At 41.7% G+C, this 27254-nt stretch overlaps 1 protein-coding gene across 1 annotated transcript; it reads left to right on the plus strand.

The window, feature by feature from the left end:
• Window positions 1-4409: 4409 nt before the first annotated feature.
• NAPG (NSF attachment protein gamma) lies at window positions 4410-27100 on the plus strand. The gene is made up of 12 exons (XM_029922458.1): window positions 4410-4591; window positions 7814-7881; window positions 9885-9969; window positions 10919-10936; window positions 11591-11621; window positions 15004-15113; window positions 15231-15297; window positions 15583-15653; window positions 21139-21217; window positions 23033-23112; window positions 23665-23794; window positions 24829-27100. Exons 1-12 carry the CDS (start codon window positions 4536-4538, stop codon window positions 24967-24969), a joined length of 936 nt encoding a protein of 311 aa, XP_029778318.1. The 5' UTR covers window positions 4410-4535; the 3' UTR covers window positions 24970-27100.
• The last annotated feature ends 154 nt before the right edge of the window (window positions 27101-27254 follow it).

Genomic DNA, 27254 nt, shown 5'->3' on the forward strand with positions numbered 1-27254 from the left:
AGATAGAGAGAGAGAGAGAGAGAGAGAGAGAGAGAGAGAGAGAGAGAGAGAGAGCAAGTGAGCGCATGAGCCGGGGGGAGGGTCAGAGACAGATAGAGAAATACAGAATCCAAAGACAGGCTCCAGGATCTGAGCTGTCAGCACAGAGCCCTACGCGGGGCTCGAACCCACAAACCACGAGATCACGACCTGGGCCGAAGTCAAACCACTTAACCGAGTGAGCCACCCAGATACCCCACCTAGAATAATTTTCTAAACTCCCATTCCAAGGAGAGAAACTCATCAAATTATAGTAGGATTTGTCCTAAAAGTTTGTTAATAAGTTTTTGTAACTCAGACTCTATTTTCCCAGTGAAATGATTTTATGACTCATGGTTAAACAACATGGGCTGAGTCTCAGAAGTGTATATAATATATATGGTAGCAATATATTTGCAAAAAAAAACAAACAAAAAATGAAACAAATTTTTAAAAAATGACACTGCCAATGTCCTAGTGATTTAATAAGCATACAAAACTCAGTGATGGAGGAGCTTTTGTGCTTCGTCATTTATGATTTCTGAGTCAAAATATTCAGAGTTCATCCCAAACTCTCTCCCAAGCAATGACAAACACTGTTCACTTCTCTGAACATTCAGCCAAGGAAGGTGGGCCCAAGAGTCTTGCTTCCTGGCGGCAGAGCAGGCAAAGGGAGGGAGGCTTGTGCACATGACAAGCCCAAGATCAGGCACCGGCACGGGCACGGGCATAAAGAACTCTCCCACGACCACAGCCCACTGTCAGAGGGCCATGGGGTAGCAGGCTCTATTTCAGCCCCATTCACCCTTCTGATGGAAATCACTGTAGTCACATCCAAAACCACTACAGCACGTGGGAAGGTAAATTTTTATGGAGGCAAGATAAGGACGGAAGTTTTAGAATAAGAGGAAAGGATGAGCTGGATGGGGCTGCTTGAACCAGCAGCCAGCCTGGGGCATGAACGGGACACTGAGCATCTGAAGGGGTCTGGAAGAGGAGGTGAGAGACCCCCTAGAAGGAGGCGAGGTAGCAGGAGGTGAGTCGAAGGCAAAGGCAACAATGGAACTTTCACTTGGGTGCTGGTAGTAGCTGGTGTGATACTAAAAATTATTTTCATGGGGAATACCACCAGATTTAGCTTGAAAAACTACACTCTTTCATCTTTCCTTTGTTGGTCCAAGCTTTCCATTCTTTGGCTCACTGAAGCTGGCTTCCCTAATATCCCTCCCTCAAGCACTGCTTCAACTCTAATGTAGGAAGGGACTGGGGACGGATGGGAAAGAAGACAGTAGAATATTTGCTTACCCCATTTACTGTCCCTGTCCTCTGTCTTCTTGCTCCCTTTCCTGTGAAGGAGAGTCAGCAGGTACTTACACAACTTCCCTGGTCAAAGGTCTTTGGGAACATAGAAGCCGCAGATGTCATGGGGAGGGATGTCCTAGACTTTTTTCTATTCTTTCTTGGTCACTGCTTAACAGAGGTAGGTTTAATATTTGTGTCCTCTCATAGACCACAAATTCTAAGTGAGCAGGCATTATGTCCTGTTAGGGTTTAGAACAGGCTACCCCAAAATATGGCACCTGGGCATCTTGAAAAAAATTTAAGATGAAGAAATTTGAGAAACTGCAGGTGCAGGAAGGTCTTTCTGACCTCCCTTTTCTGCTGGAGCAGGTCATGAGACCCTGCAGGAAAGGAAAACATTTTTCTCCACTCTCTTAGAATCTCTGGCTGGGTCTGCAAATTAAACAGAGAAAGATTAACAGGAGAAAAGCCTACAAGGTATATAGTTCATGTAAGTTTTACATGGCACGGGAGCCTTCCTAAGGAAACGAAGACCTGAAGACCCAGAGCTGTGTGCTTTTATCCTGGGCTCAGTGAACAGTGGAATAGGACAGGTTAAGGGGCAGGAGGTAAGGGTATGAAAGTGGGGGAAGCCTAGCAAAATCTGTTTGTTCAGCTTCTTCTCAGTGTCCCTCTGTCTTTGGAGATAAGGATGTTGCTCTCCTCCAGGCGGAGGGAGGCAGCTCTCACGTGAGGGTTTTATGACCTGTTTTCAGAGCAAAAGGGCGATGGGCAGAGGAAGTCAGAGTGATCTTCCTGCTTGTGCTGTTTCCTCAAACTTCCTCAGCTTCAAATATTCAGTTCACTAAGGTGACATACCTGGGGGGGAGGATGTCCTAACCATCAGCCCTCCTATGAGACATGCCCTCCTTATACCTGGAAAAGAGGACCTTCCTTATCTCAGAAGATGCAGGGATGCTGAGGGGACCCTGAATGAATAGTCCTTGATAAGCTTCCCTCGGTTTACTACCCTTTACTTATACCCTTTGTCCTATTACGTTTTCCCACGAGTTTCCTTTCCTTCATCAAACCTAGCATAACATTCACATTTACTCACTTTTGCAGGTCTTCGTTTCCTTAGGAAAGCTCTGGTGTCCTGTGAAACTTACATGAAGTAAATCTGTACACTTCCCTCCTGTTGATCCGTCTTTCCCAGTATAATTTACAGTGCCCCAGTTGGAGAATCTAAGTTGGGTAGAAGAAGAGATTTCTGTCTCCCCTATGTTCCCTTGCTTACAATTGTGTCCTGTGGGTGTGGGCACGGTGCCCTGGGTAGAATGGGTGCTCAGAAAATGTTTGACAAATGAATGCATGAACAAGGGAGAATAGGGAGAAGGCTATAGCCTTTTGGTGCAGATCCCTTTAAAAACTTCAGGCACTGTCTTTGGTTTTAGAGGTTGATAACGCTGGGTGGATATGAAGTCTAATTTCCCTTAAAAAGGTAAGACTTTCCTGATTTCTGATAAAGGCTCCCAGTTCTCTTATACAGAACCATTCCAGAGCTATGGTGAACTGGAAGTCAAGGTCACGATATTTTGGAACTCCTTTCTTTCCTCACTTCTGGACTTGCCTTGTGACTTGCTTTGGCCAATAAAGCAGCAGAAGTAATTCTGAGTTGGTCTCAGGAGGCCTGGATTTCCACTTCTGTCCTCTTGGAATGCCGTGCCTTCATACTGGGAAGCTCAGGCTAGATAAGGGGATGGTGATGGGAAGCCCCATATGCGTGTGGTACTTATACCCACGAAACTACATAAGGGAATGAGGATAGATGAGGGAGAGGTTCACTGGAGAAAAGGCGGACTATTCAGAAATTGATACAGATGATTGGTAGATGGGCTGCTGAGGCCAAATGCAAGATCTTTCTTCAATTGCTATTTCCCATTAAACAAGAAGTTAGAGTAGGCACGCAAGCAGGGAGATTGTGTTGGCATTTTGAGGAGAAAAAGGGTGTGAATAAATGGGTGTGAACAGCCATCCGAGAGTGAGTGGGTGAGTAATTTGACAGGAAAGTAAAGTACAGTTGCTCAGCAGCACCAAAGATCTCCTTGATGTTTATGGTCATTAAAATGAGTAATGTTGGCATGCAGGTTTGATTTTTTTCTCCACTGGTATTTACTTGCTCAAGAGCAGTTCCAGAGTAGGTAGAGAGTTGGGAGTTTTTTTAGACAAAGAGAGAGGATTGAAAAGGAGGGCAAAGGAGGTTGAGGTTTAGCTACCAAAGAGTAGCTAAAATGATGGAACATAGAATCTCTGCTGGGTAAAGAAGGGGAGGTGTATAAGAGCAGAAGGATAGGATAAACGTGAGAGTTCTGTTGAAGGTGAATAATTCCTGGCACTAGGAAAGGTAAGGCGGAATGGCAGGAAGAGATTAAGTGGGCTACTTGAAATGGATGTAGTGGAGAACACGCAGTTACTAGAAATTAGTAAGGTCAAGAGTATGATCCTGGGAATGGGTGGATGAGTTACGGGGTTAGAAATTGAGAGGCTGCATTGGCATTGAAGGAATCGTCTGTGTGGGTATTGAAATCACTGCAAGGTATCAACTGAGCCAAGTGTGTTACTGGCTATTATTTCCGCCTGCGCATTACAAGCGATCCTAACTCCGTTTCCTTCAGAGGACCACCGTAGTTTGTTCAGCTGGGTAATTATTTGACAGTAATCACGACGGATAGTCTGTTTTGCTTACTGACTGACATATAGTTGGCGCTCAGAAGGCAGGATGAATAAGTGAATACTATTTCAGCTCGAAACTAAAGTAGTATATTATAGCACCAATGTATTTTCACATGAATAGAAAAGCAAGTCTCGACGAGGGCGAGGGTTTTTGTCTGTTGTACTCTCTGCTGATTTCTCGGTGCTTGGAACAGTGCCCGGCACATATTAGATGTTCAATAAATATTTATCTAATGAACGCTGGAACGAACGAACCACCTTCAGTGCGCACGGCGCCTGCGCTACAAGCGCTAGGATCAGGTGAGCCCTGGCACTCTGCGCCTGCGCGGTGTGTGCCTGCTCTGCGTCTAGACGCCGACCCGCGCAAGCTTTGCCGCATTAGGTTTGAGTCCTACAGGCCCCCGTAGCAGCTGGGCTGCCGCGCCGCGCCGGCTCCCCCCTCGGCGTTCCCACGCCTGCTTAGCCGGGCTCTCTCCCTCCACGTCAGGGTCGGGACCTTGGAGATGGCGGCTCAGAAGATAAATGAGGGGCTGGAGCACCTCGCCAAAGCAGAGAAATAGTGAGTGAGAGACGTTACCGTGGGTCTCTGTCCCGGCGCTGGGTCCGTGCCCCACCCCGACCCGGTCCTGGCACCGGGGAGTTGGAGCGAGGGCGCGAGGGAACGGACTGGGAAGGCAGCGGCCTCCTGGGGGCTGCGGCCTGGGGCGGGGCCTGCTGCACCTCCGGAAACGGACTTGGTCCCCTGGCCGGAAGTGGTCTCCTCTCTCTTCTGGGGTCCGTGAGCTGGACGCTGTGCTGCTGCTTTTGCTCTGAGCACTCTGGACTGGGTGATTGGTGGAGGAGACCGTCCTGTGCATTTTAGTTTAGCAGCATCCGTTCTAGATGCCTGCAGCACCTCGCCTTCCTGTTCGAGACAAAACTGACCCCTCGGGAGATAAAATCGCCTTGTTGAAAACACCATTCTAAAAGACCCTGAGTTGGGAAGGGAGCTACAGATGTACCCTGAAAATTACGCGATGGTCTCTTGTGTCCCAGTATACGGTTCCTGGGGGTTGAGCTTCCTTAGTTATTTTATGTGTTTTTCCAGCTTCTACGTAGTAGGCACCTAACAAGTATTTGCGGAACTGAACTGATACTGCCCAGTCAGTCCTTTGAACACTGCCCTCCTCCTCAGTGTCATTACCGCAACGAATTTTTGTCTAGCAATTCTAGAACATGAAAAATCTACATGGGGCCGTGTGTCAGATGCTTCGCATAGCTGATCTGAGATCTTCACGACTTTCGATGTGCAGAATCTCATTTTACAGAAGAGGAGGTGAGGCTCGGAGAAGCCTTATGATGACTGGCTCAAGGCTGCACAGTTTAAAGATGGCAGCGCCAGGTTTTTAATTTTTGAGAGACAGCACGAGCAGGGGAGGGTCAGAGAGAGAGAGAGGGAGACACAGAATCTGAAGCAGGCTCCAGGCTCTGAGCTAGCTGTCAGCACAGAGCCCGACGCGGGGCTCAAACCCACAAACCGTGAGATCATGACCTGAGCCGAAGCCGGACACTTAACCGACTGAGCCACCCAGGTGCTCCCAGTGCCAGGTTTTGAACAGTGGAAAAATTCAAGATCTTTCTGTTGTACCATATTACTGCTTCCAAATACTGGAACTCTACTGGGGCAGTAGATGCCCACAAAAGTCTTGCTTTTTACTGAGAGCAAACACAGAAGTATCATTAGTGCATGTAATAAGCACTGGGGCAGGCAGTGTTGGATTCAGGCTTGATGGTGTTATGTTTGAAGTGCCTCTAGACAGTTGTCAGTAAATGACAGGAAAAGTGGGTCAGAAGCTTAGGAGACAAATTTTGTTTTTTCACTGTTTTCTAATGATAATATGGTTCAATATTGCCAAGTAGTTTTGCAATTTTAATTAATCCCCTCAAGCATATGGTGGTTTTGTGGTTTTTGGTCCTATGAAAATTGATCTGTTGGCTTCAAAAGAATTTCCTTATTGACTCTTTTTTTTTTTTTTTTAACTTAAAAAAGGGTGGCTCAGCTGGTTAAGGGTCCAACTTCAGCTCGGGTCATGTTCTCCCTGTTGGTGAGTTTGAGCCCTGTGTCGGGCTCTGTACTGAAAGCTCAGAGCCTGGAGCCTATTCCAGATTTTGTCTCCCTCTGCTCCTCCCCTGTCTCTCAAAAATAAATGTTAAATTTGGTTTTTAATTTTTAAGTTTTTAATTAAAATTTTTTAATTTTAAAATTTTAATTAAATCTTTTTAATTATTTATTTACTTATTTTAATTAAATTTTTTTAATTTTAAAATTTTTAATTAAATCTTTTAAATTATTTATTTATTTACTTATTTTAATTAAAATTTTTTAATTTTAAAATTTTTAATTAAATATTTTTATTTATTTATTTATTTATTTATTTATTTATTTTTGAGAGGGAGAATCTCAAACGGATGAGAGCTCCATCTCAGGGACCAAGAAATCATCACCTGAGCGAAGGTCAAGAGTCAGATGCTTAACTGACTGAGCCACCCTGGCGCCCTTCTTTATTGATTCTTTGGACCAAAATATCAAAAACACTAACAGGTAGAGCCATTAAATAAACCAGTGTGTCTTTTCTCTCTTTCTTATTAGAGGTATTTACTTGACTGGGGATGATTTACTATATTTTTAAATTTCTAGTTCTTTCCATGTGTAGCACATTATTTCTGAGCAATAATATTCTTGGTAAGTTTGAAAAATTGCTCACACATTTAGATCTTATAACAGTAAATACAAAAACACAAGTGTTAAACACAATTGGCAAAAAAATATTGCTTAAAAGTTAGGGCTCACAAAACGAACGTGTACCTTTGAGGGCTCTAGGGGATTCCCCCATCTTTCCGTTAGGGTGCTCCTTTGAAACACCTTAACTGTGTTCTGTGTAAGTAGACTTTCCTAATTGAATTGAAATTTAGAAACTAAGATGGCATTTATTTGGCAATTCTGTTGCACACCCAAGTTTGATAGTCACTGAGATACTTTAAAGTGAAAGTCTGAACTTATTTTAAAATAAAAAAGAAGTAAAATATTGAAGAAAGGGCAAGTAAGGTAAGGACTCAAAATTGATGGTCCTTTGCTTTGGCATCTGAGGAACCAGAGGTGGTCCTGTCGTTTTCATAACATCCTCATCTTTCTCATTATCCTTCCTGTTCACTGGTGCGAATTCTCAGCCCGTGTTGCTGACTCCTTGAGTTGTTCCTCTGACTGTAAGATCGCTAAGATCTCCCCAGCGGATCTTCCCTGGGCTTGTGGTGTGGCATACGTCGCTGTGGCTCCTTAGTTAATATCTCTAGCCCCTCCTCAGCGTCGGTCTCACGAGTCCTACTGCTTACTTGATGCTGTGTTGCGGAGGGTCTCAAGCGTTAATGCACCTCACGGTTACACTCTGACTGCTGCTGCCAGCCCGGAGTTTCTGGTTCTGTAGGTCGGGGGCAGGGAGAGTTAGTATTTCTAGCACCCTTTCTGGCATTGCTGGCCTGGGGACCACACTGAGAATTTCTGCTGTATATGGATGTTGTACCAACATTTCAGAGGGAGGATATCCACATCTATGATAGTGAAAGGGAAAGTGGCGAGGTTTTATTTCATTGTGAATAAATTTGGGTGGAGGAGGTGGCAGGAGGGGGACTTTGTTCCTGGGCCCCCCTTTGTTGGTGGTGGTTTTTTAAATCACCTATAAAGTCATTAATGCAGGGTTCTGGTTTACACATGTGATTGGTAACTTGTGTCTTCATTTTATTTTAGTCTGAAAACTGGTTTTTTAAAATGGAAGCCAGATTATGACAGTGCCGCTTCTGAATATGGAAAAGCAGGTATGTGTGACTGGAGTCTTGTAACTCCGACTTATAAACTTGACAGAGGCTGGTAACTTCTCCTCGGCAAAGTACTTATACTTGATGCTCTTTGTAAGATTTTAATTGTTAAAAAAATAGATGAACCTGCCCAAATCCTTGTTTTGTTTTCACTTGTTATTTTCAAGTGATGTGTTGAGGACTGAGTGAGAGATCCAGTTCCCTGCAGCTCGCTCTCCTGACAGCGGAGTTGGGTAAGGCTGGCGGTACAAGGCTGCAGGGTTTTCGCATTGTTCAGATATGCTTGCATTTCAGTCAGTTGCCTGCTACTTCCAGGAGTTTTTGCCATATCTCTCCATTGTGCTTCCTATAATTTATAATTGAATAAAGATTTTTCTTAACTTTTTAAAAAATGTTAGCCTTAGTCTGAGTAGATGAGCCAATCTTGTGTTTGTTTGGCATATGTTTTTTTAAGAGCCAGTGTTGATATATGCTGATAAATGTTCATGAAGTATTAAGCTGTATAAGTCTTTGAATACATTTATCTGTACATTAGATAAAAATGATCTGCAATATACAACAGAGAGAGACTTTATCAAAAATTTAGCATTTAGTTATGGAATGATAGCTTTCAGCATATCCATAATTATTTTGGATACAATGCGCAATGCAGTTTTTGAAGTGTTCTGAAGACATTTGCAGTTGTGTTTGAGCCACAGCTCGGATCATGTTTGTTATAGAATCGTAGATACCATCTACGTAATGTGCTTTTGATAGACTTTAGTTTTAGTGTATCTCCAAAGAATAAAGAAATCCAGTAAATAGAAACTAATGAGTCTTTAACACTTCCATTTAAATCCTGAGTGAAGTCTCTGTTGAATTATGCCCATTATTTATGTTACATTTAAAAGCAAAATCATTAAAATCAAAATCATGGATTCTATGGACACCTAGTACAAGAATGCTTTTGTAACTGGAGGGCACAATATTTTGCAAATCTCATGAGGGAAATTTAACACAGATTTGTTTTATATGCATCTGAGACCATGAGTTGCTTTCACAGATACATATTTCAGGTCCTATTTTGCCATTAAATCATCCTTTTTTCTTTTCTTTAAGGGATTATGCAAAATACATTTAATCAGTATAATAAATTTTTTAAAGAGCAAAATGTGGAGGTCCAGGGATGAAAATAGTTGGTAGTTTGTTTATGTTCGACATTTTATTGAAGAGAATTTTAAGAGTTTGATTTTAACAAATAATTTTTTTTTTGGACAGTATCCTTTTTTACTTATTTGTAAGCAATCCTTGGCAAGTTTTCAGAAATCTGTGAGATCCTATTTTAGGGCCACTCCTAATTGTTTTGTTCTGATGATGATAACTCTGTAACGGTGAGCAATATATTTTAGCTCTTTGGACAATAGAAATGTCATTTTCACAGAAACCCATGAACAGTGTAAAAGTTTTATTTAAAAGACATGCATTATTAATGTTTTGGGCATTTATTTTAAAGATTATGACAAAAGGAGGGTTTATTACACAAATATTGAATGTTTAATGATCTTCATTTCTAAATAATTTGAAAGCTGGACTTAGCTATAACTCAAGTGCTGTTTTTATTATTAAAGGTAAAACTGGTGAAGTCCTTTGTGACAGTGTCCGCTACTTGGGAGTATTGATGTGACTGATGCGATTTTAGTTTCTCAAAGTTTAGGTGCTGGTGTTAAAAAGACTTGGTTTTGAGTGAAACTAGCACTGGTTTATCACCAGTAGTCTTCAATTTAAAACAAAAAACAAAACAAAACAGAAAAACCCAAACTTTGGAAGTACTTATAAGTTACTGGTAATCAAAAAAGTTGTAAGAAAATTGCTTTAATAAAAGTACTTTTCGTAAAGCTTCTTAGGTACTTGATTAAAATAAGTATATTTGCTAATACTTCCCACATGATGCAGATTTTAGTAATGATTCATTTGAAGTTTTTTAACGATGGATTAGAAAGTCTGTATTTGTTGTTCTGTTTCAGCTGTTGCTTTTAAAAATGCCAAACAGTTTGAACAAGCAAAAGATGCCTGCCTTCGAGAAGCTGTTGCTCATGAGAATAACAGGGCGTATCTTTTTCGGCCTTTACAAAGGAATTCAACCAATTGATGACTTGGACAGAAACTCGTTCTCTTGTTAGAAGTTGGTTACATGTGAAGTACAATGGTATTAAATTAGAAAATGCCTAGAAAAGTTCTGCATTTTTTTGACCAAGGGAGCATTTACAGAGACTTCTCAGAACGTTTACACTGTTTTGCAGAACTCTGGTTGAGAGTTTATTTCTGTTGTTTCTGGATTTGCTCAATGGTGGTTTTACTCGGGCTGAAGTGAGGAGAATACACAGGCGCTGAAGGGTGAGGCAGGTAGTGGAAATGTATAAACTGCTCTGTAAGTATTTTTAAAATACAGCCTTCCTTAGGTATTTGAAAAAAAATTAAGTAGTCAAGTAAATTTTCCTGAGGTATTTGAACGTTTAGTAAATAAAAAGTGTCTATTTTTATCTTACTTTGAAATTGCGGTTGAAATAACCTTGCATTTTAGTGACACCCTTCAGATAAATGGGCAGTGAGTCAAAAGAGCTTAAAAATTTGGGGAGTCTGGGTGGCTCAGTCGGTTAAGCCTCTGGCTTCAGCTCAGGTCAGATCTCACCTTTGTGGGTTTGAGCCCCGCATCGGGCTCTGTGCTGATAGCTAGCTCAGGGCCTGGAGCCTGCTTCCGGTTCTGTGTCTCCTTCTCTCTCTGCCCCTCCCCTTCTCATGCTCTGTCTCTCTCTGTATCAAAAATAAGTAAAACATTTAAAAAAAATTAAAAAAAAATCTATGTGGTGTTTTGTCAGTGGTTTTGTGAATTATGTTGTTTAAGAGACATCAACAGGCATAAGATGACTGCTTCATCAGTTTGTAGGATTTGTCTTTTGGAGGCAACTGGGCCAGATGACATTGTTTTTTAAGTAGTAGATGTTTAGAAACTGTTGATTTGTTTTTTTTCCTTAATTTTAACTTTGTTACATCCATTCAGTCTTTTTCATGCTGCCAAGTAAGTAAATATTTTCCATGTTTTCATGTATTTGCAGTTTATGTTTTAAATGTTGCTGTTTTTCCATAGGTCAGTAAATTTTTCCTAAGTTATAAATCTATAAACTGAATTATTTTATATTGATTTAGATAAAACGATCATTTCCATTTGTTTCAGTCTTTACCTGACCCTTAGAAACTATGTTACTCATAACTAAGATAGACAGTGGTTAAGTTCCCTTCACCAGATACTTTTAGGGCCATTTTCTTCAGTGACCCATGAAAAAACAAGTAAGTTTTCCCCCTTCTCCCTTGATAGTTAATAGTGCTTGTGGAGAAAAGCAGGCTTTCTCTTGCTTTTGTGGAGAGTACATACTTGTTTCAAAACTTGGATTTAGGTTTGTAAGGTAGAAAGTGCTTTAACCTTTCTGAGTTTTACTTAATTTTGCGTCTGCAAAATAAAATCCCTTTAACTCAAATGTCTGTGGTTTCCAAGGCATTATTGCCTACAAAATAAAAAGAAGAAAAAAAATTGTGTTTTATACTAAAGGCCTGAAACAATATATGGTGCCTGAGCCAGTTTTAATCGACCTCACTTTTCCTATCTGTGGTAGAAAGTTTCTCCTCCCCCTTATTTCATTAAGATCTCATCCGAGAACTTGTATTCTCTTTGCAGAGCTTATGAGCAAGCTGGCATGATGTTGAAGGTCAGTAATGTGTCACAACTGTTCTGTAGGTAAGATGAATTAACTACACGGTGTAAAAGTAAATTTGTGTTGAGGTTGGAAAGTCTCCTTGCTGTAAGGTGAGAAGTGCTAAGATTTCATTTCCAAAATAATGCTAATTGGACCCAAGGGTACATTCTGTGTGTCTTAAGATGGGGAGTTTTGAAGGTGAAATTTAAGAGAAAACTTAATGGAGGAAACCAGGAACAACAAATTTCTAAGCTTTGTAAGCAGGAGCGTGTTGATAAACAGCTCTGTGTGGAGATTTCCATACTCCTGAGAGCTTCAGGACATTTAAATGTAGTAAAAATTTACAAATACATGTTTTTTATAACTCTTGGGTTTTATTTTTATTTTTTAACTTTTTAAAATTTTGGTTTATTTTTGAGAGAGAGCGACAGAGACAGAGCACAAGTTGGGGAGGAGCAGAGAGAGAGGGAGACACAGAGTCCAAAGCAGGCTGCAAGCTGTCAGCACAGAGTCTGACACGGGGCTCGAACTCATGAACAGCGAGATCATGACCTGAGCCGAAGTCAGACACTTAACATACTGAGCCACCCAGGTGCCCCAATTTTGGGTTTTAGAGAGAAGAGTTTCGCTAGTTTTATAAAAGCTGACATTGAAGAGAACCTTAGACTTAAGCTCTTGCTATTTAATTCTGATTCTTGTTGAATGGAATAGTTGGTTAATGTGCCTCTGCAGCTTTTCATATTTCTGCCTCTTAAAAGCAGCTTGGGAATTAATAGACTGTTGTGGTGAGAAAAAACATGTTACTTTATGACACTTACTCTCAAAGCATGCCAAGTAGCAGTTAATGTAGAACAATTTCCTTTCCGTTTTTATGTTCCCCTATGGTAAAAGCTGTTTGAATTATTACAAAGCTTTGTTTTAAGAACTCCATTTTAGTAAAACTTTTTTTTTAATTTAATGAACATCATAGAACATTTAGAAACTGCAAAGACCAAAAGATGTTAGTAATGAGTTTAGTGTTTCTTTTTATTCTAGTTATTTTTTAAACTTTAAAAACAATTTTTTTAAATGTTTTTTATTTATTTTTGAGAGACGGAGAGACAGCGCGAGCAGGGGAGGGGCAGAGAGAGAGGGAGACACAGAATGTGAAGCAGGCTCCAGGCTCTAAGCTAGCTGTCAGCACAGAGCCCGATGCGGGGCTTGAACCCATGAACCACGAGATCATGACCTGAGCCGAAGTGAGATGCTCAACCAACTGAGCCACCCAGGCACTCCAAGTTATTTTTTATGCACATACATATTGTACTCTTTACATTTAACTTTTTCATGCAGAATTTCTAATGCCACTTGAGAAATTACTTTCAAAATATACATCTAGGGCTTTAAGAATTTCCATAGCCCTTGACTCAGGAATTCCAAGTCTGTGACTCTGTTGTAAAGAAACAGATAGCAGAGATTTATGTGTAAAAATGTTTATTATGTATTGCTTAAGAAAAATGGCAATTATCTAAATTTTTAATAATAAAGTATTTAAATTATGGTGGCTTCCATGTGATAAACTGGTACATAGTCATTGTAGTAAAGTTTTTCTGGATAAAACATGCCGCCAGGTTTGGTGATGCAGGTCAGGTTAGCGGCAGCAGTTTCTTAGCATCTAGAAGTACTCTTGTAGCCGAAGGTGCTAGGTGTCCGCTCTGACCTTGTCCTAGGTTCCCCTGAGCAATAGAAAGTTCCCAGGTGGCTCATGTCATCTCATTTGTGCCTATTATTAGGATACACTCTCTTAATACAGAAATGCTAGACCACTATAATTTATAATCCTCACAACTTCAGTTTATATTCTTACAGCTGTGCTGAAACTTGAGTCTTTATCAAAAGATATTTCGACGTCATTTCTGTTACTGGTTTAATTTGAGGATGTGAAGGCTCTGCTTTGAATGAAGGAAAAATAATCCTAGTAGATAGGGCAAGAGACAAGAGAAAATGCTTTCTGCCATGCTCTTGTATTTAAATTAAATGCCTTTGGACAGTCCTCAGCAGCATTAGGGGTCCTGATCCACATGGCCTGGAGTTCATTCTGTGGGTTAAAGTTTCCATCAGTTTGTCATACAGACCTTCATAAGGAAGTGACAGGATGTAGAAGGAGGCAGAGTGGAAGACACCACTTGTTGGAGCAGCCTCTGGTTCTGTCGTTGTGAACTGTTCGATTTCATATCATGTTTGCTCCACAGAAGTGATAAGGTGACTGAGGCACACAAACCACCGGAAGTAGGCATGTTTTTATTTTCCTCTTAATGATTTTGCCATGCTACAAGAACATGGGGAGGAGTGTAAGATAGTATAAAAGAGTATAAAAGTTAGTGCCTTCCTAACTTTTAGGAAGGCAGCCCTCCTTGTTTATTCCTTAGCGAAAGAATAAAACAGTTATATTTGGATGTCAGTAAGAATGAGACCAGCAGGTTTTGTATCCTGAAAATTCTGCCAACTGAGCGAGCACTGCATCGGCAGATTTGAAAACAACCCGTGAGGTGTCTGCGCGGAGCCTACTTTAGGATCTAGGCTGCCAGCCCTACATAGGATAGTGCCATGTAAACTTGATGTCTAGCTTTTAAATCATTTCTGTTCTGTTTTTAAGAGAGTTTTGATTTGGAGATATTAGATGTGAGGACCATAGGACGCTGAGACCTGCGATCTCACAGTGAGGCACGGAGTTTGTGTGTAGGTGGCACTCATCGTGAAAGAGAGCTGCAGCCTCCCTTGAGCCCAGAGCAGTGGGGACTGACTGATGTTCAGGAGGCAGGCCTGCGCCTGGAGGACAGCAGGTAGTGTGGAGACATGAGGCCACTGCAGGAGGTGCTATGCCTCCGGACGTCTGCTCAGCCCCAACTCACTCCTGCCTGTGGTGATACAAGCCTGTTGTCAGAGCTTGTGAGACTTCTTTAAAATAGGAAGCCGTGAAACAGAACCTTTGTGAAAGTTTCTGATTTAAAACTACTGAATGGTTCAAGCAAGATGCACTTGGAAATGCGATACAGCCCTTGAGCTGCTGGTTTGCAGCCTTCGGCATAGGCTTCACACATGGTAGGGACTCAGTGAGAGTTCGGAGAATTATAAATCCTACAAAACAATCAAGAGGAAGGGTTTTGGCTTCTACTGTTGTAGAGCTTTTCTGAAACTCTAAAGCGCTGATGAACTCTGTAGAACTTAACGGGCACATTTTTAGTTTGACTAAATAAACTCAGTGGGGAAGAGTAATCATAGGAAGGCATTTCATCGTAAATATATCTGTTGCTGTATAATGTTTTGAGTCCTCTACTTTTGTGAATTAGTAATAAAATGAATTTCCGAACGTTAATTCTGTGTTTAAGCTGATGCATTTATCCTTTGCCCAAAGGAGATGCAGAAGCTACCAGAGGCTGTTCAGCTGATCGAGAAAGCCAGCATGATGTATCTGGAAAACGGCACCCCTGACACGGCAGCCATGGCTTTGGAACGCGCTGGAAAGTGAGTGTGTGGAACACCGCCTCTGCACAGAAGCCATTGGCTTTTTGTCTTAGTAAAGTCCTTGTAAAAACAAGTTTTCTATTTCTCATAGGAGTCCAATTTTCTTGTCTCCCATAGGCTGATAGAAAATGTAGATCCAGAAAAGGCTGTGCAGTTATATCAGCAGACAGCTAATGTGTTTGAAGTAAGTTTGAATTTTGTTTGTTTCCTTTAAGTATACTTAGAATGTTTAGGTTCATAATATGTAGGAAAGTAGAGAAATGCAGTGACTGCTTTTAAAGTTTCTCTGTGGTCAGAATTGAACTGTAGTTTTTTTATTAGGCAGTGAATACAATGGATTAACAGTTTTGGTATTTCCACCCTGCCCATTTTGGTTGATTGCTATTACTTTTTAATCAAATAATTATTGGGAGGAAAAAAAGATTGTAGATTAAAGCAGTCAACTGTCTCTTTTCTCTGATTCCTTCAGAATGAGGAACGCTTACGACAGGCAGTTGAATTACTAGGAAAAGCCTCCAGATTGCTGGTCCGAGGACGCAGGTAAGATTTCCAAAACTGTTCCTGTGTGTCCTTGTAAACCTTCAGTCCACATTTGGAACCATTACATAATGTGGAGGATGGCGTGTTCATCTTCCTGGTATAAGCCATAGGCACGCCAGACTACTTAATAGAAAGAGCAATGTCTACAAGATGAAACATTGAATTAAATATTAAAAGATCTGCTGTTTCTAAATCTAATGCCAAGATGTGCCCTGCGTTGTGGTTTTATTGGTTAAAACCTGGCTTAGCAGTATGGGAGAGCAGTTGTCTTGATAATGTTATTTGGTTGGGTTATACTGTGTTTCTCTTGAGAAAAAAAAAGCTATAAAGGCATAAATAACAAGATATCTTAAATGTTCACCCAGGAAAATTGGAAGGTTCTTGACAGTTAAATATTGCCATTAACTAGGGTATTTGCTTTTTTATCCTTTAAACATACGGCTTAAGGCATAAATAGTTGGACCTCAGAAACCTAGAATCCTATTTGATTTTCCTTTGTTTTTTATTTAATTTAAGCTTAGTAGACACTTCCTATAATTAATAAAATTCTGTTTGCCATGACATTGTTTAGTACCATTTAAAATGAACACACTTAGAAAACTGTGAGTCTGAACCGTAGATAACCTCATTAAAATTTGCCCCTACTTCCCTTGTGACAGAAAAGATGATTCCTTTGTGAAGGAATCAAAAAACAAATGATTAAAGAATCTGTTGACCTCTTTCTGAAACTGAATTAAATGTTTTCTTCATGAAGACTATAGATTCTAAAATATAATTTAACCGGTTTAAAGTAACATCAGAATAAGTTATGTAGAGTTAATAACTCTTACGTGTTTTCATTAGATCTACTTTATAGGACCTTTCATGATAAGGGTTTTTTATTGGGCTAAATGGAATGGTATTTTTGTGTTTTTAAATTAAGACTTTTGTATTAGACTATGAGGCAAAATTTAATTTATACATAAGCCTTGGATTGTTATATTTATTCATCTTACCTATCTTAGCTTCCTGGAAATCCAGACAACTGGAATGCTAACTCCAGCAATTCTCAACTTATAAATGGCGGTGTAGTAAGTTCAGGTTAGTCCCTGGAAGGGTTTCTTACAGAAACAGAGCTGTCCGTGGTGATGGTCCCAGGTGGTGCAGCATAGCTGATGTGTACCTGGATTCTGACTCTCTGAGCAGGGCCTTGTGTTTGGAGAAACAGGGAACGGTGCCCTGGACTCTTGTCTTTCTAGAGCAGACAGGCACGCCCTGGCATACTTTGTCCTCTTTTCCTCACCTACTCCCTGACGGTCCTCTCCCCAGACCCCCAGAGCCTTCTTAGGGCCCGAGGCCCCTTAAGCCTTGAAGGTATCAGAAGCGATGTTGGAGCTAGGGACAGAAAGTCAGGCCCTCTCTGGGTAGGAGTGCACTCTGCTTCAGCCTCCCTAGAGTATAGCCTCCCTAGGGTATTTCTGCTTTCACATCCGCTCCTCTGTTGTACAGACAGAGATTATCTGAAGCTGGGTTCAAGGGGGGTGGAGGGAAGGAGGGAGCCAGGAGGAGAGGAGAGGGGAGGAGCTCCCCAGGAGGGCAGCTGAGCTGGAAAGCTCCATTGTAGCCACCACCATTCCCAGAAGTTACTGGTCACTTGTAGTGTATGTGATGAGAACCATTATTCTAGACCAAGTACCAGGTGTTCTTCACAGTCACGGAAAGTGGTATGGAGATGCTGGGAAGGTGGACATTTATATAACTAGGGCGACCAGTATGACTTTTATTTACTTCATCACTGTTTATTGCTTTTTTCTTCCTTTTTAGTAAAAGTGCATTGAAAAATGATAAGTGTTTTATGCAGTGTCTTGAACAAACTGTTTATGGAAATACTTTTTTATGTTGTATAAGGACATAAAAGATTGATCTGAATTTATTCACAGGTGGTAAGGGATTTGATAGTTTGAAAACTATCACTGTGTATGGATAGTGTGAAAGAGTCAGAAGTCAGCTGTCACAGCGCTGCCACTAGGACCGTCAGTAGTACAGGGTGAGAAAACCTGAGGAGGGCCTGTAATGAAAGAAAGACCACTGCGAGAATTTATTTATTTTGAATATGTATTTTAATTATAATCTGAATTGGGGCTGTCAGTTGTCTAAAAGAAGTAAAACAGTAATTTTATACATTTATACAGCATGCAATTTAAAATTTTGTGTTTGCTACATTTAGTTAATATATTTTTACGTTAATGCGATTCTATAACATTTAATCTTAATAATAGTTTCTGACTTAGTATAGCGACATTAAATAGCCTGTTTAAAAGTTGGTATTCGTCTCCTGCTCTTCCCTCATTTCTGGAGAGCCATAATTCAGAAGTGAGTTAGTGTTCATTTAGGTTTCATCTGTGAGGCCTTAAATCAGTCCACACCAGTGCCTGTGTTCCCTCCCTGAAAAGGCCTTTCCAGTTGGTCTGACTTAGCAGATCATTCCTCTGCCTTCCAGAAAAGTTCTGAGGCAGCTGAGCTGGTTGGCAACACTGTGTGGTTGGTGCTTAGTGAACCAAATCCAGAGTGCTTTCCAGAGCTTTGTCATGATTCTCAGTGAGGAGGAGAATCTGACTTCTGTGTCCATTAACCACCCCCACCACTACCTCACTCCCCCCTTGTCAGGCTCTCTCTTAGACTCTCACCTGGTGGCTGAGGCAGTCACTAGATTCTTAACACAGGGAGAACTGGGTGTGTGTATGTGGGGTAGGTACTAGTTTGGTGTAATCACTAGTTTCCGGTCTTTGTCCTGTCCTGTCCGTTGTGATGTCAAGGTTTATTAGGGTGATGATAAGTGTAGTTGGCAATGTGATGATTTGGTTGAAAAGTTTTATAGGTAGTTAAAAATGTGTTCTGGACTCAGGAGCCCGTGGAGGAGTTTTGAGTCATTGTGAGGAAGATGTCCATTGAAAACTGGGTTGAGTGAAGTCCTATGACAATTTCCTGTCATATGCACATAATTTTTGTGGGGCTTACGTTTTATTTCTGAATTAGGGGAAGATCAAAAATAGTTTATTCTCTTTTCAGCAAAACCAGATATTTTGTTTTCTTAGGAGTATTAAGAATTACCTTTATGTTCCATTACAGTAAGTTATGAATATTTTCTGGATACATTGAAAACAGTTGGCTTTATATGTCAGTTTCATGGACTGTTAGCCAAGTTGATCATTTTTTTAAATCACATATAAATAGTATTTCTGTTAGATGGCTGTTTTGCTAACTAGTTGTTAGCACATGGAAGTAAGTGAGTCCCATGTGAAGAGTACAGCCTTTATTGCTAAATATATGAAAAACTTAAAAAATATTAAGATTCCTACTAGAATGGTATAATCTGGTGTGGTGTTCACTAAATGTCCTGATGTAATATGTTTTATAAAACAGGATCTGGGATAAACTCATGGTCATAATTACAAATGATGCAGATGTGTGTTACCCACTATATTAATTTCCTTTTCTGTATGACAAATAATCACAAACCTAGAAGCTTAAAACAGCACTCACTCATTGTCTCACAGTTCTGCAGGTTAGAAGTCCAGGCCCAGTAGAGCCTGGTCCTGCTCAGGGTCTCACTAGGCTGGAATCAGGTGTACAGTATGGCTGCGAAGTCATTCCAGGCTCGCTGGCTGTTGGCAGGATTCCTTTCCTTGTAGCCGTGGGACGTACATCCATATTTTCTTGCTAGTTTTTCATTAGGGGCAGTTCTCATCTCTAGAGGTACCCCATAGTTCCTTGGCATGTGCCCTTTAGATGATTTACAAGATGGTAGTGTTGTGGCTTCTTCAAGGTTGGCGAGAGCATGTCTCTGGACTTCCAATCTCTGAACTTTCAAGAGCTCATCTGATTAGATCAGGCTCATCCAGACAATCTCTCTGCTTTACTCAAAGTAACTTGATTAGTATCCTCATAGGAGTGAGTTCCGTCATATTCAGAAGTCATGCCCACATTCCAGGGGAAACTATATAAGGATGTATATAAGGAACAAGAACCTTGGAGAACAGTCTTAGAATTTTGCTACCATGTGCAATTTATAAACTGCCTTTGTTCCCCAAATTTATCAAGTTGGTCTTTAGAAATTCAGAATGCATTTTTTCAGAGAGCCTTATTATTTTTTTCAATATAATTTATTGTCAAATTGACTAACATACAGTTCGTAAAGTGTGCTCTTGGTTTTTGAGGTAGATTCCTGTGGTTCATTGCTTATGTACAACACCCAGTGCTCATCCCAAACAAGTGCCCTTTATTGTATGAGGTAGTAAGTTGCCGGGGTATGGCCCAGAGAAATTCAGTTTAATTCATATGAGTTAAACCAAGTGATACTGTATGTGTGATGTGTGCATGTGGATGTGACTCACCTGATCAGGCATAATTTTAAAATTATCTTTTTAAAAGATAATTATTAACATTTTTATATTTTAATTTGGGTTATGAAACAGCTCTTTGCCTCTGCATCCAAACAGTGCAGACTGCTTGCCTGTTTGGCATTTGGGGTGAGAGACGAGTGAGGCCTGCACACTTTCTTTAGGCACAGGTTAGATGCGGGGCATTGAGTGCTGGGACAGGGGCACAATAGGCCTGTACAAAGAGGTGAGGAGCTGCGTGGGGTGTGCCGGGATTGAGGCTGTGGAATGGTAGGGCGAGGCCCATGGAGGACTGGAGGGAACAGTGTCGGCAGTGCCTTTCCTCTTCACTGGGATGGAAGTGAAGTGGGAGTGGGATGGCAGAAAAGGAAAATGGGTGACAGTTCATTGAAACCAGTGGATATTGAGGATGAAGGGGACATTTTTTCTGGCTCACTGAGCAACGGTGGAGTGTGTGGTGGTGAGGACAGAGTTGGGGAAGGAACTCCCCAGCTGTGAGGCACTGTCCTCAGGGTGTCTGGATGGCCTTAGTGGAAGGAAGGAACTCTGGGCGATTAAATCGGGGCTTGTCTGATACTTTTCACGGAAGTTCACAGAGCAGTGTGTTGAATTGGATAGATCTCATTAATGGATGATTGTTACCAGACTTGTTTCAAGTATCTTATCTATAAGTTCTGCTTTTTGTCTGTCTGCTTGATGCCTGAACCAGCCAGTGGGAGCATTTAAAAGATAAGCCATGGGATGTCTGAGTGGCTCAGTCAGTTAAGTGTCCAACTTCGGCTCAGGTCTTTCTCTTATGGTTCATGAGTTCAAGCCCCACATTGGACTCTGTGCTGACAGCTCAGAGCCTGGAGCCTGCTTTGGATTCTGTGTCTCCCTCTGTCTCTGCCCCTCCCCAGCTTGTGCTCTGTGTCTCAAAATTAAACAAACACTAAAAAAAAAAAAAAAAAAAGCCAGATGTGCAGAGCTCATGGAAACTGGGTTTCTGGGCTACAAATGGCTCATGCGTTATTTTCGCTAAAATCTGTACTATCAAATACATAGGTGATCTCTGCTTTAGGTCATTTAGAGCTGCCTTGTTTGACATTTCTTTGTTTTGTCTTTAGGTTTGATGAGGCAGCACTTTCTATTCAGAAAGAAAAAAATATTTATAAGGAGATTGAGAATTATCCAACTTGTTACAAGGTATGCCTTGAAAGTGCTTATTTTTGCCTTTATATTTGTTAATTTTTCATATTGGTGTAACTTTGTACCTAAGACAGGATTCCATGGATATTTTTTAAAATAATTTGGGCCAAGATGCAGTAAACCCCCTGTGGTCTCTCTCTCTTGCTGATTACAACTAAAACTTCTGGGCAAAATGAAAAATTCCTGGACTCTGAAAAATAAAAGCAGGGGTTGAGTAAACACTTGAACAAGCAGCCAGTACAGGAGAGCGTTTCCAGAGTTTGCCCTGTTTCTCTTGTGGCACTGCTTGAGAGAGGCCCCCAGCCCTGGAGCTTAGCAGCAGAGGACCCAGCAGCCAAACCAGCCCGTCTGCCCCATGCATGTTCCTAACTGGAAGGACCCCTCTACCCCTTGTTTCTCCCTTGGCTTTGCTCTGAGGGTGAGTCCTAGTCATGGAGCAATGGCTGTGATGATGGCGCATGCAGATTAAACACCCAAGAAGGCTTATTAGTCTCTTTGCCCAGAGGAGCTGGGGTGAGGAGCTAAGAGCAAGGTGGAGCGCCCAAGAAAGAGGAGAAAGGAGTTCCCTGAGATTGGGTCTGAGCAGGCACCCACACAGGTCCTGGGTTTCCCCTCCAGCTCTGTGTGTGCTGGACAGACCCAGAGCAGCAGAGCATGGCTTAGGAACTGAAGTAAGATTTGACCACAGTCCAGGGCTCACAGCACCCTGGCAGGACTCTTGCTTGGGGCCGAGACGCAGCAGCAGGGCAGAGCCGCTGCCCACCAGACACAGACGGAGCCTGCAGTCTGAGCCTGCCTGGGGTATTGCCTGCTGGAAACATCTGCGCTCTCCTGAGAATTATGGGAAAGTCTATACAACATAATATCCACGGTGTCCAGAATACAGTCCCAAAGCATTCCGCGCAGAAGGAACCAGGAAGTAGGGCCAGTTTTCAAGAGAAGGCAACGGATGCTCACCCAGAGGTGCCCCAGATGTTGGAATTACCAGGTCACAACTTCACTTTACAGCTTTGAAGCAACTGTTGCAACCTGGTCCATGAGATGGAAAGGCAAACAGATGAATAGACAGAAGGAATGTCTTCCTTCCTTCCTTCCATAAAAACTAAAGATGAACTCAGTGAGAATATTGGAACTGAAAAAGTAGTGTCTGCAGTAAATACTGGATGAACTTAATCTGGTAATAGAGATGATAAAAGATACAGTGAATTTAAAGATGGATCTGTACAAGTTGTCTGATAAATGGGAAAAAAAAGATTAAAAAACTCTTTGAAGAGCTGTTCTAACAATAAGATCTTATCACTCGTATCTTTAGTCTTATTAATACTTCTGTTGGCTTATAGATAGTATTGTTCCTGGTATCTAAAGTTTTTATTTGTTCATTCATCTTTGTCCTACTATCTGAGAATCTCCGAGTATTATTGTGTAGTCACGGGTCCCTCTTCCTTTTCATTCCTTTTTCAAGATTGAACCTATGTAGATATTTAAGAGACGTTTTCTTTACAGTGTGTGGTGGTTGTGTCCTAAGCTGTGTTACTCAGTGTGGCCCTCAGACTGGCAGTGTTGGGATAGCTGGGAGCAGGCTTGCCTCTGTCCCCCCAAATCAGTCTTCTTTTAGCAAGACGCTGCGTGGCTCATGTGCACAGTAGAGTTTGACCTGTGTGTGCTCTTGCCCGTTTTCCCTCACGTGTCCTGTGGAAGCAACTAAGAATTTATAAGTCTCCATATGACTCTCAAAGTCAAATTCCAGGTGTCAGGAGATTGACTTTGCTAAACAGAGGTTAATTTGGGCCATAATCACCTCTTCTGTTTTAGAAAACAATCGCTCAAGTCCTCGTTCACTTGCACAGGAGTGACTACGTGGCCGCGGAGAGGTGCGTCAGGGAGAGCTACAGGTAAGACGCTGCGGCCCTGTGCGCATGTGCGGTGTCGACGCCTGTGGTTCTCCGCGTCAGATCACTGCTCAGACAGCTCCTCTTGGCCAGGAAGCTATTTTTGGTTTTTAATAAATCTCCTAGTGGTGGGAGGACTTTCCTGCCATTTCAGCAGGATTTGACAAGTTGGGATCTTCCCTGTGTTTTTCTCCTTGGGATTTTGTGGGAGTGAATGAGTTGAATGATTTTTCTATTTGCCTCCTAAGAAAAAAAGAACACCAACGAAAAAGAGTAAAGAAATATTCTGAGATTGTATGTTACAGGAGGATCATTTTCTTGTTGAAGCTAATTCAAATAAGTGGTTTCAGTCTGTGCACTGCTGACATTTTGGGGTGCATAATTCCTTGCTGTCGGGCCTGTCCTGTGCATTGTGGGGTGTCTGGGGCCTCCCGGGCCTCTACCCACCTGTTAACAAAAATGTCTCCAGATATTGCCAAACATCTGCAGAAATAGCGGGGCAGAATGGCCAGGAGAGGGGGGCAGGTGGCGACGTGTGACTCGTGCTTGCCACAGCATTCCAGGGTTCAGCGGCAGTGAAGACTGCGCCGCCTTGGAGCAGCTCCTTGAAGGCTATGACCAGCAAGACCAAGACCAGGTGTCGGAGGTCTGCAACTCACCCCTTTTCAAGTACATGGACAATGATGTAAGTGGCCTCTCTTCTTTCCCCTTCAAAGGTGGGGCTTCTAGTGAGATAATTTTTCTCCTATGGGTGTGTGAGATATTCCCCTCTATTTTTCACCTCCAGCTACTGCTCAAAAAGGAAGATGGCATTTGCACTGAATTTCACTTTAGGTTTAGACTGTTTAGATGTCAGCCATGTGGGTTTACAGCCATTTATCTGGCCTTCTGTTGACTGTATGTCTGTTTTTTAATTTGGCTCCATTTCTCAGCTTTGCCTACTGTCTATTGACCTCTATAGGTTGCTTGGTGTGTATTTCTTTTAGGCTTCACTGAAAGAGGCTCTTCGGGTAGTAGTGGCCTTTGTAATTCAGTGGCCTTGTTGGAGGCCCACCTCTGTGACAGCTGGTTGTGTGATGCAGGGTTAATGAACTCTGTAGGCCTCACTGAACTGTGTAAGAGCGGAGCAGCTGAGCCCTGTCTTGCCCGCCTGTCTCGAAGAGTAGATTGGTTTGCACGTGAGAAACAGCCTCACACAGTGCCGGGCGCAGAGCGGGCGCCGTGTCTGTGCGTCTCCCTTGTGCACTTCCCCTTTGAGTAGACTTATGAGCCCCTGTGATTTGGTTTGGTATTAAATCAGCTTAAAACCTTCAGTTTTTTGTAATGATGTATATAAATAGAGTAACTGGTTTTTCTTGGTAAATTCTTGCATAAGCTTTTATAAGTTTATTTTTTAAGAATTTGTCCCCAGCTTAACTTCTCATTTACTGAACAGATCTTTATTTTGTAGGGAACAAGCATTACTTAGCGTGTCCCGATGATCTCAGTGTGTGGCATAGAACTGGTATTTTTACTGGTTGCAGACCTGTCACGTCATGGTCTTGAGCCATCTGACGGTAGAGCACTGTCGACTTGTGGTTTTTCTTCCATCTAAATGGTAGTATTGGTTTTCCTGAGGTGGAGAACTGAGGTCTGTCTCCTGGAGATAACTCCTGGTGACACATGGCGTATTGTGACTCTGGCTCTCCAGCCCCTGAGAACATGCTTTGTCCTTGACAGTATGCTAAGCTGGGCCTGAGTTTGGTGGTTCCAGGAGGGGGAATCAAGAAGAAATCTGCAACACCACAGGCTAAGTCTGAAGGCACCACTGCCCCTGCTGCTGAGGAAGACGAGGACGAGTATGCGGGAGGCCTGTGCTAGGGTCCTGCTCTGCGGAAAGGAAGAGAAGATTCCTGACATGCCGTTCGTGGACTTGGACCTAGTCTCAGGGGATCTAGACTTCACTGCAGTCGTGGTTTTGAAAATGCTAATAAAGACTCATTTTTAGCCCTCATTTCTCTAAGTCACCCATTGTACCCACTACCTGAAAACATTTTTCCCCCCCATAGGGCCTTTCCAAGACACCGGCAAGAATGAACAAATGTATTGTCACATTTTAATACAGTTGATTTTTAAATTTGCAAGCCACAAAGGATGTTCTAAACAAAAGGGACAGTAGACATAGAAATTCTTTTCTCTTGTGCTTTTTATATTTATTGTTTGAGAGTTTTCTTTGAGTTTTATTTAATAATTGCTAAAAGTGAAGTTTATTGGTTAAACAAAGTAGTATTTTAAACTTACGTTTTCAAAAGGAATTTATCCCAGTGATATTAGATACATGTAAATTATTAAATCTTTAAGTATTTTTAGAGGCAAGACTGGGACAGGATGCTGTTTTGAGCCTTACAATATCGTTTAGCCAATGAAAGATACATTTAAGATTTTACGTGTAAATTGAATGTTTTGAAGGTATATTTAACTTCTCTTTGAAGTACATTTTTTCCACCTAAAAAAAACACACAGCTGCTTTCCCCAAATCCAATTGGTTTTGACTAAAATGGGAACTAATGAGGACTCTTTTATGCATTCTAATTCCCATCAATCTAGAACATTTCTTCCCTCCAAAATAATTTTCAGTTCATTTAGAGCTGTGACAGGACAGCAGCTTGACGCAGAGAATGCCGCGTACCATAGGCATTCAGCTTAGAGGGCAGAATGGTTTCTGAAGTGCTCCTGTTTAAAGGACTGACTGCTGCCAACATTTTAGTCCTGGTGGGTATTCCTAAAAGACGATTTTTGAAGCATTCCTTTTTCACCTGTGTGGCTCAGCCCTGTCTCCGAATCTGCTAAGCAGAAATAGGCCCCGGTCAGCAGGGTGCATTCTGTGGGCAGATGCCCCCCTGGGTGGCTTCCCATCCTGCGTCCTGTCCCCTCCCAGAGCCCAGCCTTACGGAGTGCAGTGTGTGTCTGTGCACTGCTCCCTGAAGACCCCGGGGCCAGTCCCTCACGATGAGTGCTGTTTAGCCGTGGTTGGCTCTGAGGGAGAGGAGGGCGTAGCCAGGATGGTATCTTCATTCGGCATGTGCTCTTGGGTGGGAGGGTAGAAATATTTATTGACGATCCGGTTTAAAACACTAACAAATACAATGTTTGGATTCCCCAAGTTCCCTCCATGGTAGCAGCCCATTTTCACTAACTGTATAGAGATTAATTTTGAACAGTCTCAGTAATGCTGCATTGAGACCCTTGTACTGAATGACATACTGACACTTCTAAGATCCCACCTTTGCTGCGGAGCCTCTGGATCTAGTCGGAAGCTTCGGGAGTCTCCTGTTAATGCTCTTGTGAGCTAACCAACCATCTGCCTATACAGATTTGGCAGCACTTGAAAGATATTTTGGACCGTTTGTTTAAAGACCATATTACCCATTGCAGCCTTGGAAAAATTGATACCTTTTACATTCTAAAACCAGGAAGTGATTCAGCACATTCTGTATCAGCAGGGCAGCTGACCCTTAACAACATAAAAGTCTCTTTTTCTTCCAAGTGCAGCCTCTGTCCCTCCCTGCCCTCACTGAGGGACTAGCGTGCAGGACTCGGGGCCGTTGTCCAGGAAAGAGTCCTCACTCCGTTGTCACGCATTTCGGTTTCTGTGCACAGAAGTCTTCATCCTGAGTGTGGTCAGAAGTGGGGAGCGTGTGTTTACAGCGGGAAAAACTTTCCAGAGCTCCTGTTGTCTCTTTTACCAAAGTGGAAGTCTGCATGAGTATGCCCAGAATTGAATACTCAATGTTCTATTATAGTGTAAGTGAAGTCAGTCTACAAATATATTTAATATATTGAATTTATTTGTACATATACAGAGTATGTATGTATTTGTGTATGGAATCTGTGCTTCCTATTTTTCCAGTTCTTTGATGAGTAAATATTAAATGTGTTGTTATGGAAATTAGATTATTGCTTCTATGGGAAGATAATTATGAAAATAAAACCTGAAACTATGTAAGTATGATTATTATTGTTCCTCATTTTGCTTTACTTATTTCCTTTTTCCAAAGACACATTCTCATGTGATTCCAACTATATTTATACAAGAACAGTATTTTGTTAGGTCGTAGATTCTGTTCTTTGATAGTCAGTGAAGTACCTTTAGGAGTTACTTTAAA

This window comes from Suricata suricatta, chromosome 14 (genome assembly GCF_006229205.1).
Source record: "Suricata suricatta isolate VVHF042 chromosome 14, meerkat_22Aug2017_6uvM2_HiC, whole genome shotgun sequence".
NCBI classification, from domain to species: domain Eukaryota; kingdom Metazoa; phylum Chordata; class Mammalia; order Carnivora; family Herpestidae; genus Suricata; species Suricata suricatta.